This window comes from Camelina sativa, chromosome 17, assembly GCF_000633955.1.
Source record: "Camelina sativa cultivar DH55 chromosome 17, Cs, whole genome shotgun sequence".
NCBI lineage: Eukaryota > Viridiplantae > Streptophyta > Magnoliopsida > Brassicales > Brassicaceae > Camelina > Camelina sativa.
Genome location: NC_025701.1, coordinates 7,889,820 through 7,908,704, shown reverse-complemented (window position 1 = coordinate 7,908,704; position 18,885 = coordinate 7,889,820). Strand labels below are relative to the sequence as shown.

Below are 18,885 nucleotides of genomic sequence, written 5' to 3'. Positions count from 1 at the left end.
GGATGGGAGCCTAGATGGCTTCCAAATATCCAAGATTGTGAAGAACATTCGGCCCAGTCAGCTAGAAATGGGTGCCCTTCTGGCGCAGCTAGAAATCAAAGTCGTCTACAAGATCCTGGTCCAAGCAGGAAACAATTTTCGGCTTCATCCCGAAAAGCCTCTGGAAATTATGAAGTTTTGGGTCCAGAATATAAATCGGAATCCAGATTACCCCTACTGGATTGTAGTTTATGTGGTGTAACCATCAGGATTTGGGATTTCATGACCACTTCTCGGCCGGTTCCGTTTTCCGCTATAAATGCCACTCTTCCTGAAACGAGCAAGAAAATGGGAGTGACACGTGGCACTAGTGCAACAAGTGGGATAAATGGATGGTTTGCTAATGAGGGCATGGAACAGCAGCAAAATGAAGATGTTGACGAGGCTGAAACTTCAGTTAAGAGAAGATTAGTATCAAATGTAGGTCTGAACTTATATCAAACTGCAGCTGGTGCATCATCCTCTGCACAACTGAACATGTCCGTGACCCGCGATAATTACCAATTTAGTGATAGAGGAAAGGAAGTGTTGTGGAGGCAGCCTTCAGGAAGTGAGGTTGGTGATCGTGCTGCTTCATATGAATCACGAGGGCCTAGTACTCGTAAACGGAGTCTGGATGATGGTGGAAGCACGGTTGATAGGCCTTATCTACGGATACAACATGCAGACAGTGTTGAAGGGACTGTTGTTGACCGTGACGGTGATGAGGTTAATGATGATTCAGCAGGGCCTTCAAAGCGTACCCGAGGCTCTTATGTGCATGAAGCTTATCCTCCCTTGTATGGGCGAGACTTATCAGTAGGGGGGCCAAGTCACTCACTGGATACTGAAAACGAGAGGGAAGTAAATAGAAGTGACCCATTTAGTGAAGGAAATGAACAAGCTATGGCTTTCCCAGGTACTAGAGACTCCACGCGGGCTTCCTCTGTCATTGCAATGGATACAATTTGCCACAGTGCCAATGATGATTCTATGGAAAGTGTGGAAAACCATCCAGCGGACTTTGATGATATAAATTATCCCTCTGTGGCGACAGCTCAAAGTGCGGACTTCAATGATCCTTCGGAACTGAATTTCAGCAATCAAGCTCAGCAGAGTGCTTGCTTCCAACCAGCTCCTGCTCGGTTTAATGCTGAACCAGGCATTAGCAGCATAAATGACGGTGAGGAAGTACTGAACACAGAGACTGTCACTGCCCAGGGAAGGGATGGACCAAGTTTAGGTGTCAGTGGGGGTAGTGTCGGAATGGGTGCAAGTCACGAGGCAGAAATCCACGGAGCTGATGTTTCAGTCCATAGGGGAGATAGCGTTGTTGGAGACATGGAACCAGTTGCAGAGGTCATAGAGAATCTAGGACAAAGCGGTGAATTTGCACCAGAGCAAGGCCTTACTGATGATTTTGTTCCTGAAGAAATGGATCGAGAAGGTAGGCTTGGGGATAGTCAAGATAGGGTGTCTCAATCAATTGTAAGGGCGGACAGTGGCTCTAAAATTGTTGATTCATTGAAGGCTGAATCTGTTGAAAGTGGTGAAAAGATGAGTAACATAAATGTGTTGATCACCGACGACAGTGTTCATCCATCTTTGTCTTGCAATGCGATCATGTGTTCTGGTTACGAAGCATCAAAAGAGGAAGTGACCCAGACGTGGGAGTCCCCGCTCAATGCTGGCTTTGCCCTCCCCGGATCAAGTTACACTGCGAATGACCAAGGTCTGTAGATTTCTTCCTGTGGTTTATAAAGTCCAAACTTCATCACGTATAAAAGTGTAAAAATGATAGAATAAGCATATGCTGTTTCATTTTCAGGGCCTCCAAACGGAGACAGCAATGATGAAATTGTGGAATTTGATCCAATAAAGTATCATAACTGTTACTGCCCTTGGGTTAATGAAAATGTGGCTGCTGCTGGATGTAGCAGCAACAGTTCGGGTTCTTCGGGTTTTGCTGAGGCGGTGTGTGGGTGGCAACTAACTCTTGATGCCCTTGATTCGTTCCAGTCGCTTGAAAATCCTCAAAACCAGACAATGGAATCAGAATCAGCTGCATCTCTGTGCAAGGTTTGCGTCAACTTGCATCTCCGTTACTTAATTTTCTTCCTTCGTTTGATGATCTAACACTAATACTAATTGGTTACAACTGTTTTGTTTGTAGGATGATCACCGAACTCCTTCCCAGAAGCTCTTGAAACGCCAATCTTTTATCAGCAGCCATGGGAAAAAGTAAGATTATTTTTACTTGCGAATAAAAACAAAAAAGGTACAATTGCAAATTTTCTTGATTTCAGACAGAAATCGATATATATGGGTGTAGTGAAGCATATAAGCTTGCACAACACTTGGTTAGGGGCTCTTTAGCTTGGGTTTCCTTTTTCGCAGTACAAATAAAGAAGTTTCTATAGTCTCTCGGATCTACAAACTTTTGTATTTCTTTGAAGTTAAAGTAAAAGTTTGTGTAGTAAGTAACTGTTAAAAGACGCCTAAACAAAGGTGACAGTATTGAATCTAGTTTGATAATCTTATATTGACTTTTTGTCTCTGTTTAATCCTGAATTCAACGTTTTTGGTTGGGTTTAAATCAATTTTCAAGACAATGTGTGCATGGAACCGTTGTGTTAAGGATCATTAGTCTCCAGTAATTTTGTGTGATTCTTATATGTTTCATACCTTTCATATAACATTACAACCAGTCGTAACATTAATACAAGCACAATAGAAAAGATAGTCCAAACACAAGAGCATTCTTTCTCTTAACCCAAGTTAAAAAGACAACTTGTGAAACTTGACTAATTAGATGTATTTGAAAAGCAAATGAAGGATCAACTTCCGAAGACAGCGACTTCGATGTTCTTGTCGGAGTCAACAATGGAAGGAGGGTCAAAGCGAGTAAAGAGCTTATAAGAGGAGATTAGAGAGAGAACAACGTAGAAGCAAACCACAAAGAATGTGATTATAACAGAAGCAGTGGCTTTATGGCAGAAACTGCCATAGGAGCTACATGCATCGCTCCAGGTAATGGCTGCATCCCCATTGTAAGCTAAGTATAGAACTTCCGCGGACACAGCTCCAGCAGCAAGAACCAGATAGGTCAGAAGCTGAGACAATTAAATATTGAAAATTTAATATCAGTATTAAGCGGATCATTTGGTTGATGATTAACTGAATGTTACTATACTAAACCTGATCGAGACAAAAGAAGGTCCAAACACGAGGCATGGTTGAAGAAGAACGAGGCATCGCTGCAATGGCTGCTGATAGAAGAGAGTAGCCCGCACATATTCCGTTTGCATGCACCAAGTACCTAATTTTGTAATGACATTTTTACCATTACCGATAATTAATTAATAAAAAAAAATTTAGGCCATAATAGTATTCCTAATCAAACTCTATATGGCTATATCTATGCTAATTAACTTCGATAACAACAAATGTAGCTTGACTAGCACGTGTCTGCGCCTAGCATTTTGGGGCCCTAGACAAAATTTAAAAGAATGAAAAAAATATCTCCATTTTGTAATTCATCACAGCCGCATGTTTCATGATAACAGTGAACAAAATTGGGACCAAATAAAGATGAATGACAAGTTTGCAACCAAAGATTACCGGTCATAATCAATCTAGCTAAACCAAAAAAAATCAAAAAAATGGCTCTACGTGTCTTCATAGTTAACGCAATTTTTTGGGGGAAATATCGGAACTCTAGTTACAAATTTTGGGTAAAATATGTATAAACATAGATAAACAACAGTTTCTTGAAACTACTACAACTTTTTCTTTGTATTTCATGTAAAACTTCGGTACACCATCTCACAACATACAAACCCTAGTTGTAAATAGTATGCGAGGAGATGTAACTCTGAATCTTAAAGATGAAAGATTATTAAAATTATTCCCATAATTAAATGTGTATGGTGATAAGATACGTACCTAAAAGCTGCGAGATTGGAGTAAGATATAGAACCGAACTCATTGTCTTCGGAGTCCTTAAGCATGACAACAAGCGCCGCAACACAAAGCCCCACTGGAGCTAACCGGAGCATTGTTTCGGCGGTTCGCATTCCGGGACCAACCTCCTCCCACTTATCCGTCGCACCGCCACCGGAACCGCCGTGGTTACCCTTGTCATGATCGTTACTCTTCTCCATTTTCTTCTCAATTTTATTTTGTCTCTTTTTGTGGTTCCTGAGGAAAAATGTGGTTATAACAAGTGGTGAGGATTTTAATGTGTTACATTAAATAAAAGGAAGTGTTGGATCGATAGGTTGGTGAATGCATTTAATTTCGATATTCATGACACTTCTCCTCACACTTCCCTAGAAGAAAACATTTAAAAGGCTTCGAATTTGATAAGTACTCCACTAAAAATGCGACAAAAAAAAAAAAAAAAAAAAAAAAAAAANGATCACTCCCCTACGAAGAAGTAAACACAGTATATATTTTCAAAGAAATAAATTGTGTTTATATATAGGATTATAGGATACCAAATTTTGGAGCTAATCCAATCTCGTGATCGAGAGTAGATCCAGAATAAAACTTGTTTCTTCGTGGATAATAAATGTATAGAGTTATAGTGTGGCTACGTACGTTTCCTCATAATAGTATGGTTACCGGATTAGTTGGTTTAATAAAAGCAACTAATTCTAAATTTGTATCCACTATATATGTGACTATATTTGGTGGATCAAATGAATGCTCCTGCAAACTTTCATTATCATAAGGCCTCCAAGCTTTATTTTGTATTAATAATTTAATACCTTTGTAGATCGAGAATCTTATAATTATTATGAAATATATATTGAATATTACGAGATAGTAGTTTTGAATCAAAATAGTTTTTGTTCACGGCAAAGTAATTGAAATCATCTATCTTGTATTTTTGTGTTGAAATGTATCGTGAATTAACTATTGTTTCTTAACAAGTTTTTCTAAAATCCATTTCTAGTTGTTCATTCTTGTTTTTCTTGCAAACAGGACCCTATAATGTTTTAAAATATTTGGGGTGTATTCAGTCAAACTTCTATAACGATTTAATTTATGCTCAAAATGGTAAATTTATTTTAGAAACATGACTCTATAATTTTTCAAAAGTACTCGATAATTAATTTAAAATTTTTTAATTTAAAATTTTTTAACAATTTTTTATTAATTATTCAAAATTAAAAAATTATACTTTTAAAAGATATACACTTAGAGTGGTTAAGATAGTGTGTTCGCCTTTAGAGTGATCAGCTTTCAAGCCGTATTTAAGAAAATTCAAGTTAATAAAAAGGAGTTCAGTTCTTTTTCTTTAGGCTTAATCTCCCTCCATGGACGGAGCAGTATAGGATCATGTGGGTCAAATGACCCTGGTAAATTTTTAAAATTGGTTAAATTTTTAGGGATAAAATTAAATTAACCCTGATAAAATAGCACAATTGACCCTTATAAAAAAAATTTAACAACATAATTGATCCCTTAAATTTTTGTTTGATCCTGATAAACTGATTTCCTAGTTCCGCTACTGTCTCCCTCTCACGTAATGATAAAATAGATAATCTGACACGACATGTCTATTCAATTTCGCATCAAATTACATTTGTAAACAATGTTTTTTTTATTGGTTTTTTTGAGCTAATCATCATTTCTTGTTAAAAAACAAAAAAATGATATACACTTATATTTGATTCGAGTTTAGTGTAAGCTAAATATATAGATCTTTAATATAAAAAATGACTTCATTGGTTGGTTCGGGTCTTTTTAATATTCTTGGAATTAGATTTTGACTATTAAAACAAATTAGAAGAAGAAAAAAAACGAATAGTACAGTAAACATTTTTACTACGGATTATTTTGCTTTCAACGAAGCAATAAGAAGAAGAAATAAAAAAAACTAACAAAATCTAACATAAAACAGAAAAACATAAGAGAGTCTTGTTGTTACCCAAACCATTTTATTTGTATACAACATTAAACGATCACGCTCCTCCAAATTTCTTCTGCAGGACATAAACGTACTCAATGATCCTATCAGAATCAGCTAATGCCTTAACCACACTCTCTCTTTCCAAACACCTCTTGGTCCACGTAGTCAATTTCGGAAACTCTTTTTCGATACTGAAATCACCAAATTTCTCCATGGCCTTGAACCAGCTGTAGTATCCCATCAATGCAATGTCCATATATCCGAACACTTCCCCACCATAATAAGGCTTGTCTCCGAGCTCTGTTTCAAGTGTCTTGAAATGTTCCAACAGTTCCTTCTTCACTGCCGCATGTTCTTCGCCCACTGTTGCCCATATCTTCCATGATGGGTCGTAAAACTGAACAAACAAATCAAAATCACCAAAGTCATATACGAGCATTTTGAGAGAAGAAAAAACGAGCATTTTGATATCTTTTTTGGAACTCGATTTAATGTTTTCGTTTGTTGTGTATTTCTTTATTCCTAGACGAATTTTAAAACTTTAATTAAGACCTAATGCAAAACCGTTTTATGTTTTTGGCGGTTGCATGTTAATAAAGAGCCGAGAAATATAATAATTTTTAATTTGTTTTTCACTTTTACATTTTCTACCATTATGCGATATCAACTATGATAAAAGGCCCAACAAAACATCATCTAAAACCCTAAAATTTTGGGATCTCAGTAAAGAAATCAAATAAAATTTATATTAAAAAAAACAGAGAAAATTACAAATTATAATTATACCTTTCTGTCGATGAAATCAGCCCAAAATCTAGCTTGAGACTTGAGGTAAGGATCAGAAGGAAGGATCGGGTATGTATCGGACCAAACCTCATCGATGTACTCAAGCTGAATAAGAGACTCACAGATGGGTTTACCTTTGTGGATGAGAACCGGAATCTTCTTGTGGATAGGGTTCATCTCGAGGAGCAAAGGAGTCTTAACCCAAGGATCCGTTTCCTTGTACTCATACTCCACTCCTTTCTCAGCCAAAGCCATCTTTGTCCTCATCCCAAACATGCTTGGCCAGTAATCAAGAAGAATCACTTCATCCGCCATTTTTTCTTAAGAGCCGGCTTAGCTCTGATCAATTGAAAATTTTCAACTGTTTGTGTAGTGTTTATTGAAATGTAGATAAGTATGTTTGAGAGGTCGAGGGTTTTGAGGGATTTTCTAGTAACGCGTTCCACGTCACATGACTTAAATACATATATTGTTTTTCTTGGTATTAATTAAAATAATATTATTCACGTTGACTCATAATTTTAATTCTTTCATTTTAATTTTATTAACACCATAAGGCCATATCTTAGTAAAATAATATTTTAAAAATATATATCTATATATATGTATGAGAGAAAAGAGAAACGGTCTCTCATTTAGTTGACAAACTGATTTTGCCATATGAGTTTTTTATATAGTTAATGATTTAGTGATTTACCCACTCTACTATATTTAATGATTTAGTGGGAGTATTGGTTTAAGATTTAGAAAGAATTTTAATGACTTTATATTTTTAAAATCTTGCTAACTTTTAAAATTATAGAAAATTAGAAATTAAAAATGAAAGATTCTATAAGAGATTGTTTAGGAAGTTATTTTAAATCTTGCTGATTTGTGTTTCCTAATCTTGTAAAATCTTTCTATTTGATGAAAGAGTTTTCATGACTTTTGTTATGAAGGAAATGACATAAAATCATAAACCAATAACACAAAATTTGAATTCATTAACAAATCCAAGATTCTTTTGTTTTAATTGAATAACATAAAACTTTTCATGACTTTATAAGACTCTTAGTGGGGGTTATTGGTTTAAGATTTGAATAGAGTTTTAAAGATTTTAAATGTTATGTAGAATCTGTTGTTATTAGATCAAGATTTTGTTAAACTCTGTTAAAGTTTAGTGTTATTAGTTTGTGATTTATAAAAAGTCATTTAAAATATTAACAAATCTGAGTTATTGGATTCAGACTTTTATAAAGTCATTAAAAGTTTTGTGTTATTCAATTAAAACAAAAGAATCTAGAATTCTTAATGAGTTCAATTATTATGTTATTGGTTCATGATTTTAGACACTTTCTTTACAAAATAAAGTCATGGAAAATATCATAAAAATACAGGGATTGTTTGGAGGACTTTACAAGATTTTAGAAAACTAATCAACAAAACTCTCTAGCAATCTTTAACAATCTTTCACTTATTCATTTTTTATGATTTTGTTAAACTCTTCAAAAATCTTCATAAATCTCAAACCAATACCATCCCCTTAATCCAACACTAGATTTATCAAGATTTTAGATAACTTTTTAAAAATCCACAACCAATAACACCAAATTTTTAAAAAGTTTTAAAAAATCTTGATTGAATAACAACATATTTTACATAACTTTTAAANCATAAAATCATAAACCAATAACACAAAATTTGAATTCATTAACAAATCCAAGATTCTTTTGTTTTAATTGAATAACATAAAACTTTTCATGACTTTATAAGACTCTTAGTGGGGGTTATTGGTTTAAGATTTGAATAGAGTTTTAAAGATTTTAAATGTTATGTAGAATCTGTTGTTATTAGATCAAGATTTTGTTAAACTCTGTTAAAGTTTAGTGTTATTAGTTTGTGATTTATAAAAAGTCATTTAAAATATTAACAAATCTGAGTTATTGGATTCAGACTTTTATAAAGTCATTAAAAGTTTTGTGTTATTCAATTAAAACAAAAGAATCTAGAATTCTTAATGAGTTCAATTATTATGTTATTGGTTCATGATTTTAGACACTTTCTTTACAAAATAAAGTCATGGAAAATATCATAAAAATACAGGGATTGTTTGGAGGACTTTACAAGATTTTAGAAAACTAATCAACAAAACTCTCTAGCAATCTTTAACAATCTTTCACTTATTCATTTTTTATGATTTTGTTAAACTCTTCAAAAATCTTCATAAATCTCAAACCAATACCATCCCCTTAATCCAACACTAGATTTATCAAGATTTTAGATAACTTTTTAAAAATCCACAACCAATAACACCAAATTTTTAAAAAGTTTTAAAAAATCTTGATTGAATAACAACATATTTTACATAACTTTTAAAGTCACTAAAATTCTTTCTAAATCCTAAACCAATAACCCCTTACAAATATAAAATACCTTGCTACTGATTAAGTTTATAACTTAGATAGAAAGCCCATTTCACATTGGTCCTAACGTATTCGGTTCGCAATAAATAAAAAGAATCCAGTCCATTTGTTTGCCCCTTTGCTTTAAAAAAAAAATTCAGTGTAATTGGCATTTCTTTTTTATGAAATGTGTAATGATTGATCAAATAATAAAATTTTAAATTTGTATATATACAAGAGAGTTATGGATTTGTTTTACAAAAAATTGGCTAAGTAAAAATTGGCTTAGACCATCTTTAACGGAGAACGATGAATCGTTTCTCACAACAACTAAAACAAATAATTTTATTACACATTTTTTTTTTGATTTAATTTTTAATACTAATACCAATAAAAAAAATTGACACATATCTATTTTCACATAAGTAACGTTGTTTATATTGCTCTACCAAGTAACGCTTCTTATTCTTTTTTCTTCTTTCTCTTCTTTTAATTATTTGTTTAATAAGAGCATTAACGTGATTAACCACCACTAATCATCCCCTAAGAAACTCAACAGAGCGTAGAGGAGAGGCCATCAACCAACGTTGGGACAGATTTCATTGACACTTTGTTTAAGATATATAAAAAAACAAATCTATTGTTTTACTTTTGGACCTGATTAGTTGGTAGTGGTACTCTTTAAATTCGATATCATGGAAGACAACTTAAAATCTTCTTCTCATGACAACGGGCGAGATATCTCAAAGTAAAAAACTAACAATCATTGAAACAAATGCAAAATATTAGGCATGCGTAACATGTGTATTATTTTGAAACACCTTTAGATTTCGAAACAGAAGATAAAAAGCAGAGCAAAAATAGCAAACACAAAAGAGAAACGTAGAATAAACATTACAGAATAGAATCAAACGATATCTATTCGATCCCAAAACGTTTCTTTAGCTCAGGAACGAACTTAATGATCTTCTCCGAATCAGGAAGAGACTTAGCCACACTCTCTCTCTCCGCACACCTTTTACCCCAAGCAATCAGTTTTGGACACTCTGCTTCAATGCTGAAATTCCCAAACTTCTCATACGCCTCAAACCAGCTGTAAAACCCAATGAGAGCTATGTCCACGTAACCGAACGTTTCACCTCCAAAGTAAATCTTGTCGCCAAGCTTAGACTCTAGTGTCTTTAGTATCTCGATGAACTCCTTCTTCCCTGCCTCTTGCTCTTCTCCTTTCGCTCCCCAAGTCAACCTCGCCGAAGCATACACCTAAAATCACATTATATACAAAAACATTAATGTAGATGTCTTGGTTCACAAGAAAGCTATTTTTTTGGAAGCTAGATTGATTTTACCTTCTTGTCGATGTAATCTCCCCAAAACTTGGCCTGAGCTCTCTGGTAAGGATCAGAAGGAAGGAGTGGGTTTACCCCGGGCCAAACTTCGTCGATGTATTCGACTTGGATGAGAGATTCACAGACCGGTTTACCATTGTGGATGAGAACCGGGATTTTATTGTGAACCGGATTCATCTCGAGGAGAATCGGGCTTTTGTTCCATAGATCTTGTTCTCTGTAATCGAACTTGACATTTTTCTCCTCTAGAGCAATCCTCGTCCTCATTCCGAACATACTCGGCCAGAAATCAAGAAGAATCACCTCGTCCGCCATTGTTGTTGTTGTTGATATTAAGCTCACTGAGATATTTTTGTTTTGGTGTCTTGAAGTATATGGTGAAGAGAAGAAGGTTTTATAGAGGAGAAACATTAACTACAAAACGAAATCGCATTTTGCTTGTTGGTACATCAACTTTTCCCATTACACTAATATCTAAAATTAATAAATCACGTTAAAGTAGTTTTATTTAATACGAAGGGAATAAACTTTTCACTAATCATTCTTTTTCATTAGCTTTTCAGCTTAAAATATTCGTTTAGGTTCATTGTTTTGTATTATTGAATGTGAGTGCATGTATGAAGGGGGTTTGTAATTAGTATTGTAATTTGTGTGATTAGTATGATAAAATTTCATGTTGAGTTTTTTTTTTCTTGTATTCTTAAGTTCATATAATTCCAGTAATTCAAATATTTATATTTTTCAGACATGTTAACATTTACGGGAAATTTTTAAAAACAAATGCTTCTTTTTTTTCTTTGGGGCAAACAAATCACTGCTTACGTCATCATACTTGATACACACACATTTCTGATACAAACAAATCAAATGCTTAGTATAAGTATAAGCTAATCAATTTAGCTTAAATTCATTTTTTGAGAGGTGCAAGTCGTTGACCTACTCAATTTATTAATGTGTTTTCGATTCATTTACATTGACCACAGGATTTACAGAGTTGAATTGGTTATGTCACTGCTTACGGCATCCTACTTTTGAGTTTGGAGTTTGGACGGTGGGTTTTCAAATGTATTCCTTGCCAAATTTGTATTGCACCTATTGGTGTTAGTTTGATACCAAAAAACAAATTTGTATTGGTTACCTTTTTTTTATTGTCGGGCCTCTGTTACTTACTTTTAAGGATGCCAACAACAAACCAAAAAAAGGATCAAATTTTAGCTGTCTAAAACATAAAAAAAATGGTGTAGAATCGGTTTGCAGTAAATAATAACTAGCTACTAAATTTTAACCAATTTTTCCAATACTTAAAATGATGAAACGAAGTCTGTTTGAACCATACATTATCCAACGATCTTTAGTTGTGTTCGGTTAAAAAGTTCTCAGTTAGGTTTAGTTTTCAATTAGTTTGTTTCGTTCTTATATTTCCTGCAAACGGTAAAATAGACCAAATTCACTATTGATATCCACTTTATTGCATACAAATGTTTATATTTCATCATTCAACTCAGTCCATTCTATATCACATACTATTGTATATTACATTGCATACTATATTGTCCGCTCTCTACCCTAATATATAGGTTAGCATACGAAAAAGTTAGTCCAGTATTGGATAACCATTCAAAGCCAAGAATAAAAATATATATAAATAGGCTAGAGGTGTAAATTTGAGTACTCACAGACACAAAATAGGAACCGAGTAGTTGCAGGTAAATTTGAGTAATTTAAATAGTTTTATTATGATTAACACAACATTCTCCAAATTTATATAAGCACAAAACAAAAAATCGAATTTAAAAAGAAAAGGGACTTGTTTAAACTGTAGAATGCAAATTAATTAATCTTCGTAATAATTTGTATTTTCATACTCGTACTGCTTCTTCAATCTGATTCATAATTAATATGAGGCTCTAGAAAAAGAAGATCCAACCACACTTCTAAAGCACACCCTCGAGAATAGCCATTAATTTTGGAAGAAGTTACTTGAGCAACATAGGGGATTAATTTATAAATCGCATATGAAACCTCGTGATCGCTCATTCCTGCTTCCTGCAAGAAATTAATCAAGTCTAGTCTGCTCCAACACTCGTCTCCATTGATGAACTCGTCAGCAAACGACAAAGTCGTGAATGACGACTGATGATCTTGGTCGAAGATCCTCGCATTGACTCTGACTTTGCCCGCATCTTCTGGTTCAGCATCGTGTTTGATTTTGTGTCCACGCGAGACTTGAACACCCTCTAAAGTTTGAGGCTCATCGTAAACAATAAGATCCAACGTCACTTGTAAAGCACACCCCGGAGAATACCCATCACTTTCTGAAGAAATTATTTTAGCAACAACGCGAACTAAGTGATGCATGGCATGTGCAATATCGTAGTCGCTGATCCCTGATAGGTTTAAGAAATAATCCAAGTCCAATTTGCTTTGACACTCGTTGCGATCATCGTTGGCGAATTCGTCGACGGACGACTTTCTCGTGAATGTCAAGATTTCGTCGTCTCCTCCGAAGATCCTTGCGTTGACTCTAACTGTGCCCACATCTTCTGGTTCAGGATCGTGTTTGATTTCGTGTTCGAAAACACCCGTGAACATGATTATAAAGTAACAATAATAATTCTGGTGGTTTCTGTTTTTGCTTTCTCTCTTTGGTGTTGTGGTCACCCAAGAAGAAATTGATATCGATGATGTAAGGGTTTAGCGGTGAATGAACTCATATATTTATAGCAGAGACCTTTGTCGGTTCCTAATTTTTTTTTGGGATTTTTGGGATAACATTTTCCATTTTTTTTTGTCAAGTCCATTACGATTTCCATTTATTATCTTTTTAAAAGAAGAAAATTACATAAGTCCATTACGATTTCCATATTAGCTCTTCTTCCTTTATTGATTTTAATAAATTCCTTTTCCTTAAAGGTGAATTTCTATTACACTATGGAAAATTTAGAAGCAATATATAATGTGAGTTTTTAATTTAACATATTCGTGATTGAAGAGCTAACTAGTGTAGAACATATGCTACTACGTACTACTTAAGTAATAATGAGTCAAAATCGTTTTGCAATTAAAGTCCAAAACACTACAGTACTACACGTTACACAACACATAAACAAATAGAACCCACATCAGAGAAACTTTCATCTCTTCATCATCATTTTCTCTTACCTCTTCTTTGACGATCATCCAACATCAACTATCACTCACACACGAAACAGAGGAAGAGGAAGAAGAAGATGATGATATGATGGATGTGGACATGCCATGTCTTCTCTTCCAAGTTCCACTTATGGTTAGCCTTGAAACAAGCTTGTCTCAATCTCTTTGTCTTATCCTCAAACTTCAAATCTGGTAACTTCTCAATTGTTTCTTCTCCTTCTCGAGCTTTTCCAAAGCGTTTCTTAGCTTGCCTTCGTTTTCTTCCCCTTCCATCTTCTGCAGGTCCTGTTACAATAATAAATATAGTCACATCAAAATTCACCGAAACAGTAGACCATCACATTTAGGCTTTTACATGGTGTTTCAATTCGAAAACAAAATTTCTTTTCTATAATAAAAAAAACCCCAAGAGAAGAATTCCTAATGATACAAAAGAGGAATTTCACATGTTATAACATAGTTATATTATATGTAAGTTGTTTATTATACCTTGACATTACTGATGAGTTTTTGTAGGCTCATGAGCTTACGATGAGGCCAGCGTTGAATACCCAATTCGCGACATCTCTTCTTCAAAAGAGTTAAACCAATGTTAACTTCTTTAGCCGCTTGAGTTATGAGCATGTAGAAGTACAATGAGATAATTTCTTTCGACAATGTCTTCGAAACAGAACAGCTAGAAACACATTCTTCTCTGCATCTCCTCTTCTTGGTGGAGATGGTTTCACTCTTTTTCTCCAAATCAAGATCGAGCATCGACTCTTCTTCGGTCCAACAGAACCGTCCCCACTAAGTAAATCTGCTAAAACAGAACGACAAGAATGAGAAGTGCACACATAAAATCCATGAGAACAAAACATAATTAAGTGCAACATGTACTGATATATGCATACCGTCGAGATACGATGAAGATAGGATCAAGATCAGGCAAAGCCAGAAAGCTTGAGGCAGAAGGAGGAAAGTCATCTACTCATCTTCTAAGCCGAAGAAAAGATTCGCTAACTCGCTGCATTAAGAACACACAACAGTTAAAACATGGATCAAGAACTACTAGCTAGAAACACGTTTAAAAACACTCATGCAGGATGAGTCATTAAATTTACCTTTGATGAGAGTGAGAGTAAAGTGATGAGTGGTTTAGAAATGAAAATGAGTGATCTTCTTTGCCAAATACTTGATCATACTCCAATTTGCAAATCATATAATATATTATAGATCGATAAAAGCCAATTTAATTATCTCAAAGTCGTATAACCAAGGTTATTTATTAATTTTGAGTATACAAAAGGAGTATTATTATGCAGACAAGACCTCAAACAAAATAGAACGAAACAAGAAGAGACATGGAAACAGAACAAAAGAAGAGATTTACTCTAACTCAAGTTTCTTCCTACGCTCGGAAACGAACATAGTGACCTTCTCCGACTCAGGCAAGGCTTTAGCAACGCTCTCTCTCTGCAAACACCTTTTGGCCCACGAAATCAGTTTTGGACACTCTGATTCGATATTGATATTCCCATACTTGTCGTACACTCCAAACCAGCTGTAGAACCCAATGAGAGCTATGTCCACATACCCGAACGTTTCGTCTCCGAAGTAATCTTTGTCTCCAAGCTCGGATTCAAGCGTCTTGAGTATCTCGATTAACTCCTTGGATGCTTCTTGTTCCTCACCTTTCGTCGCCCAAATCCTCCTCGCCGCAACATTCACCTGGTCCATTAGTAAAAAAAAAGTTACAAACAAGAGACTCTAGCTGAAATAACCGAACCAAACCAATCCAATATACTTAAACCGAAACAAAAACCAGAATTTGTGTAGAAACCAATTGGTTTAACATAACGAAACAGAGATTTCAGTAGTAATAAACTAATAGCATCAAACCTAACCGAAATCAAATCAAACTGTAAATCGGTATAAAGCATATACTTCCTCTGTCTCATGAAGATTGATGTTTTGAGGCTTTCACATATATTAAGAAAATTTTTAGTTTTTATTTGTTAATTAATTTATAATTACTTTTTGGTAGAGAGAGAAAATATAAACCAATAACAATTCAAAAAATTTAATATTTTAAATGATTACTTGTTGAAGTTTGTAAAACATCAATCTTTGTGGAACAAAAATATATCCCAAAATATCAATCTTTGTGAGACAGAGGGAGTATAAAACAACCAGATAAACCAAAACCAAACCGTAAAATTGATACCTTTTTGTCGATGAAGTCGGCCCAGAATTTGGCAAGAGCTCTCTTGTAAGGATCGGAAGGAAGGAGAGAGCATTTGTTGTCGGGCCAAGTCTCGTCTATGTACTGGAGCTGAAAGAGAGACTCACATACCGGTTTACCATTGTGGATGAGAACCGGGATTTTCTTGTGAACCGGATTCATCTGGAGGAGCAAGGAGCTCTTATTCCATAGATCCTGTTCTCTGTAATCGTACTCGACTCCTTTCTCCGCCAGAGCAATCCTCGTCCTCATCCCGAACATACTCGCCCAAAAATCCAGAAGAATCACCTCCTCCTCCTCCGCCATTACTTGAATTGCTGCTCTATCGATTTAGCTCACTAATAAGAAGAGATCTCTTTGCTAGCTACTCTCTCCCTCGTTGTTTTGACAAGTGTGGTGGTGAAGAAGAATACATGTTCCGTAATTTATAGTGTGATGAGTAAACTAATATTTTAAATGATTTGTGTTAGTTTTATGTCACTGCCTGCGTCATCGTGCTTTTGACGGCTGATTTGAGTAATGGAGTACTGAACTAATCACTTAAAATTCGAATTAATTTAGCAATTTTTTTTCATTTTTAAAGCGTAACCACGTGCGAAAGACGAACGTGTGTGTGTCAGTGTGAGTTTAAACTCATATTCAGAATAGATAATGTCGTAGAATTTTATTTTGTATCAGAAAAGATGATTTTTTATATACTTTTATTAATTAATGGTAAAAGATTGTAAATTTCAAGAATTATAGTTTGATGAAATACTATTGGTTAATAATTATAAAAATATGTTATTATAAATAAATAATACACTTATTGCTAGACATTAAATATTTTTCTTGATTAATGTAAAAATACTCAAACATCATCTATTGTGATACAGATGGAGTGGTCAAGATCACAAAAGTTGTTACATAGAAGTCAAAACTTTTGGAGGATGATGATGAAAGGTATTTCACTTTCTCAGTCCACCAATTTTAATCATACGAACATCGGATTCAATCGAACCAACAAGATTCAGATCAACACTCTCAATCCTAATCCAACCCATTCTCGATTTCCCCGACGACCCCTCCGTGTTCTCTCGCTCTCCGTCGATCCATCCGCGGCGAATCGGAATGTTAAATCAGCCGTTGAATCTCACGCGCCGCCTCTTGTGGTTGTTGGATCTGCGAACGCCGACATCTACGTTGAGATCGAGAGATTGCCCAAGGAAGGAGAAACGATTTCGGCCAAGACAGGGCAAACGCTAGCCGGAGGAAAAGGCGCGAACCAGGCGGCGTGTGGAGCGAAGCTTATGTATCCGACTTACTTCGTTGGTCGTTTGGGTGAGGACGCGCATGGGAAGCTTATCGCCGAGGCCTTGGGTGATGGTGGCTGTGGGGTTCATCTGGATTACGTGAGATCCGTGGATGATGAGCCGACGGGACACGCCGTGGTTATGCTTCAATCCGACGGTCAGAACTCGATCATTATCGTTGGTGGTGCTAATATGAAAGCTTGGCCTGAGAAGATGAGTGATGATGATCTTGAGATCGTCAGGAATGCTGGTATTCTCCTGCTTCAAAGAGAGATCCCAGATTCCATCAACATTCAAGTTGCTAAGGTCCACATTGTTTTACTTTGTTCAAAATTCAATTTTGAGTTACTTCAGTGAGAGTTGGTCTAGTAATAGAATTAAGGAAGCTATGAATGAATGGATGCAGCTTTAGTCTTCTTGACAACAATGTCAGCTTTTAGGAGTGTAGGTTGATCATATGCTGGTGGGTTTGTTTGCAGGCTGTGAAGAAAGCAGGGGTTCCTGTCATCCTTGATGTTGGAGGAATGGATACGCCAATCCCGAATGAGCTATTGGATTCTATTGACATCTTGAGTCCGAATGAAACTGAGCTCAGTCGCTTGACCGGAATGCCAACTGAATCTTTTGAACAGATTTGCCAAGCTGTTGCTAAGTGCCATAAGTTGGTATGTCCCTTTTTTTTTGCTTATTACCAATACATCAGACTTAAAATTTGGGTTAATCATCGTTGCTGCAACTGGACTCTTTGAAATTGCTCGTTTAGTGGGGTTTATAAGGTTTAAGCTATGTTTTTCCTCAGGGAGTTAAGCAAGTCCTAGTGAAGCTCGGGTCCAAAGGATCTGCACTATTCATAGAAGGGGAAAAACCAATCCAGCAGTCTATAATACCAGCTGCACAAGTTGTCGATACTACAGGAGCTGGGGATACTTTCACGGCAGCATTTGCAGTGGCTATGGTAGAGGGCAAGTCCCATGAGGAATGCTTGAGATTTGCTGGTAATAATAGTTGACAAACTCGAAGAAATCTAGTTTTCTAACACATAATTCAGATTAGTTTTGTCTCACTTTTGGTTCTATCTTCCGGTGCCTACAGCTGCAGCTGCCTCTCTTTGTGTCCAAGTAAAGGGTGCAATACCGAGCATGCCCGACCGAACATCTGTCTTGAAGCTCCTTAAATCTAGTATCTAAAACGTGATACTCTCTTTCAACTTTTTTTTATCAATAAAATCTCTTTGGTATGTAGTTTGTAGTTTTTATCAATAAAACCTCTTTGATACTGTGATATACTTACTTAATAAATTACAGAATTTTGGATAAGGTTTAAATAGTTGTATATGAATATACATCCTAAAACCAGATCACATTAAATTATCTGTTTTAAACCCATGGTGAAATACTCTATTTTAAGATTTTTTTCGCTTCTAAAGATTGATGTTGTATATTGAAATAACTAAAATAATTTTTTAAAATGTTTTTCTCCGCATGACATTTTGTCTAAACTTTATATTTTCTCTTTCTACCAAAAAGTAGTTATAAATTAATTTATTAATAAAACTTTAAATTTTTTTTAATATATGTAAAATTGTCAAAATATCAATTTATTAGAGACAAAAGGAGTATATAGTCGTGAAGTGACCTTAGTGCAGTGGCAAGAGGTAAGTCCATTTGTAGAAGGCACCATCACACCCGGGATCGAGTGTCAGTTCCAATGTAGAAATTTGGCTAATGTGCTGGCCCAATAGTTGACAAAAAAAAAAAAAAAA

The 18,885-nt window shown here is 35.2% G+C and overlaps 6 protein-coding genes and 1 pseudogene across 6 annotated transcripts in view; 2 read left to right on the top strand and 5 right to left on the bottom strand.

Moving 5' to 3' along the window:
* Positions 1-2,573, top strand: part of LOC104756051 — a 7,362-nt gene extending 4,789 nt beyond the window's left edge. The window contains exons 7-9 of the mRNA XM_019239512.1: positions 15-1,750; positions 1,847-2,097; positions 2,192-2,573. Coding sequence (XP_019095057.1) covers positions 15-1,750; positions 1,847-2,097; positions 2,192-2,263 — 2,059 coding nt within the window. The 3' untranslated portion in view covers positions 2,264-2,573. The remainder of the gene's footprint in view (positions 1-14; positions 1,751-1,846; positions 2,098-2,191) is intronic.
* LOC104756050 (CASP-like protein 2A1) lies at positions 2,692-4,289 on the bottom strand. Its single transcript, XM_010478562.2, has 3 exons — positions 3,964-4,289; positions 3,217-3,337; positions 2,692-3,131 (listed from the first exon to the last, which is right to left on the bottom strand). Exons 1-3 carry the CDS (start codon positions 4,179-4,181, stop codon positions 2,856-2,858), a joined length of 615 nt encoding a protein of 204 aa, XP_010476864.1. The 5' UTR covers positions 4,182-4,289; the 3' UTR covers positions 2,692-2,855.
* Positions 5,825-7,155, bottom strand: LOC104756049 (glutathione S-transferase U26). The gene is made up of 2 exons (XM_010478561.2): positions 6,725-7,155; positions 5,825-6,335 (listed from the first exon to the last, which is right to left on the bottom strand). Exons 1-2 carry the CDS (start codon positions 7,037-7,039, stop codon positions 5,991-5,993), a joined length of 660 nt encoding a protein of 219 aa, XP_010476863.1. The 5' UTR covers positions 7,040-7,155; the 3' UTR covers positions 5,825-5,990.
* On the bottom strand, positions 9,891-10,840 carry LOC104756048 (glutathione S-transferase U25). The gene is made up of 2 exons (XM_010478560.2): positions 10,455-10,840; positions 9,891-10,368 (listed from the first exon to the last, which is right to left on the bottom strand). Exons 1-2 carry the CDS (start codon positions 10,767-10,769, stop codon positions 10,024-10,026), a joined length of 660 nt encoding a protein of 219 aa, XP_010476862.1. The 5' UTR covers positions 10,770-10,840; the 3' UTR covers positions 9,891-10,023.
* LOC104759261 lies at positions 13,352-14,401 on the bottom strand (annotated as a pseudogene).
* The window catches only part of LOC104756047 (glutathione S-transferase U24-like), a gene marked incomplete in the record, with an annotated part of 31,415 nt that continues 27,355 nt past the window's right edge, over positions 14,826-18,885 (bottom strand). The window contains 2 exon segments of the mRNA XM_010478559.2: positions 14,826-15,317; positions 15,814-16,139. Of these exon segments, the coding sequence (XP_010476861.1) occupies positions 14,976-15,317; positions 15,814-16,137 (666 nt within the window).
* LOC104756046 (ribokinase-like) lies at positions 16,681-18,447 on the top strand. The gene is made up of 4 exons (XM_010478558.2): positions 16,681-17,429; positions 17,603-17,788; positions 17,923-18,118; positions 18,216-18,447. The coding sequence occupies exons 1-4, from the start codon at positions 16,707-16,709 to the stop codon at positions 18,308-18,310; spliced, it is 1,200 nt and encodes a 399-aa protein (XP_010476860.1). The 5' UTR covers positions 16,681-16,706; the 3' UTR covers positions 18,311-18,447.

What these genes read in the sequence shown, in the direction of transcription:
- LOC104756050 (XM_010478562.2), bottom strand. Translation starts at nt 4,181, where the DNA reads ATGGAGAAGAGTAACGATCATGACAAGGGTAACCACGGCGGTTCCGGT. An exon ending in TCCAATCTCGCAGCTTTTAG is followed by an intron (nt 3,338 to 3,963) that starts GTACGTATCTTA and finishes TTACAAAATTAG; the next exon opens with GTACTTGGTGCATGCAAACG. An exon ending in CCTTCTTTTGTCTCGATCAG is followed by an intron (nt 3,132 to 3,216) that starts GTTTAGTATAGT and finishes TAATTGTCTCAG; the next exon opens with CTTCTGACCTATCTGGTTCT.
- LOC104756049 (XM_010478561.2), bottom strand. Translation starts at nt 7,039, where the DNA reads ATGGCGGATGAAGTGATTCTTCTTGATTACTGGCCAAGCATGTTTGGG. An exon ending in CTGATTTCATCGACAGAAAG is followed by an intron (nt 6,336 to 6,724) that starts GTATAATTATAA and finishes TTGTTTGTTCAG; the next exon opens with TTTTACGACCCATCATGGAA.
- LOC104756048 (XM_010478560.2), bottom strand. Translation starts at nt 10,769, where the DNA reads ATGGCGGACGAGGTGATTCTTCTTGATTTCTGGCCGAGTATGTTCGGA. An exon ending in GAGATTACATCGACAAGAAG is followed by an intron (nt 10,369 to 10,454) that starts GTAAAATCAATC and finishes ATGTGATTTTAG; the next exon opens with GTGTATGCTTCGGCGAGGTT.
- LOC104756046 (XM_010478558.2), top strand. Translation starts at nt 16,707, where the DNA reads ATGGAGTGGTCAAGATCACAAAAGTTGTTACATAGAAGTCAAAACTTT. An exon ending in TTGCTAAGTGCCATAAGTTG is followed by an intron (nt 17,789 to 17,922) that starts GTATGTCCCTTT and finishes GTTTTTCCTCAG; the next exon opens with GGAGTTAAGCAAGTCCTAGT. An exon ending in GGAATGCTTGAGATTTGCTG is followed by an intron (nt 18,119 to 18,215) that starts GTAATAATAGTT and finishes CGGTGCCTACAG; the next exon opens with CTGCAGCTGCCTCTCTTTGT.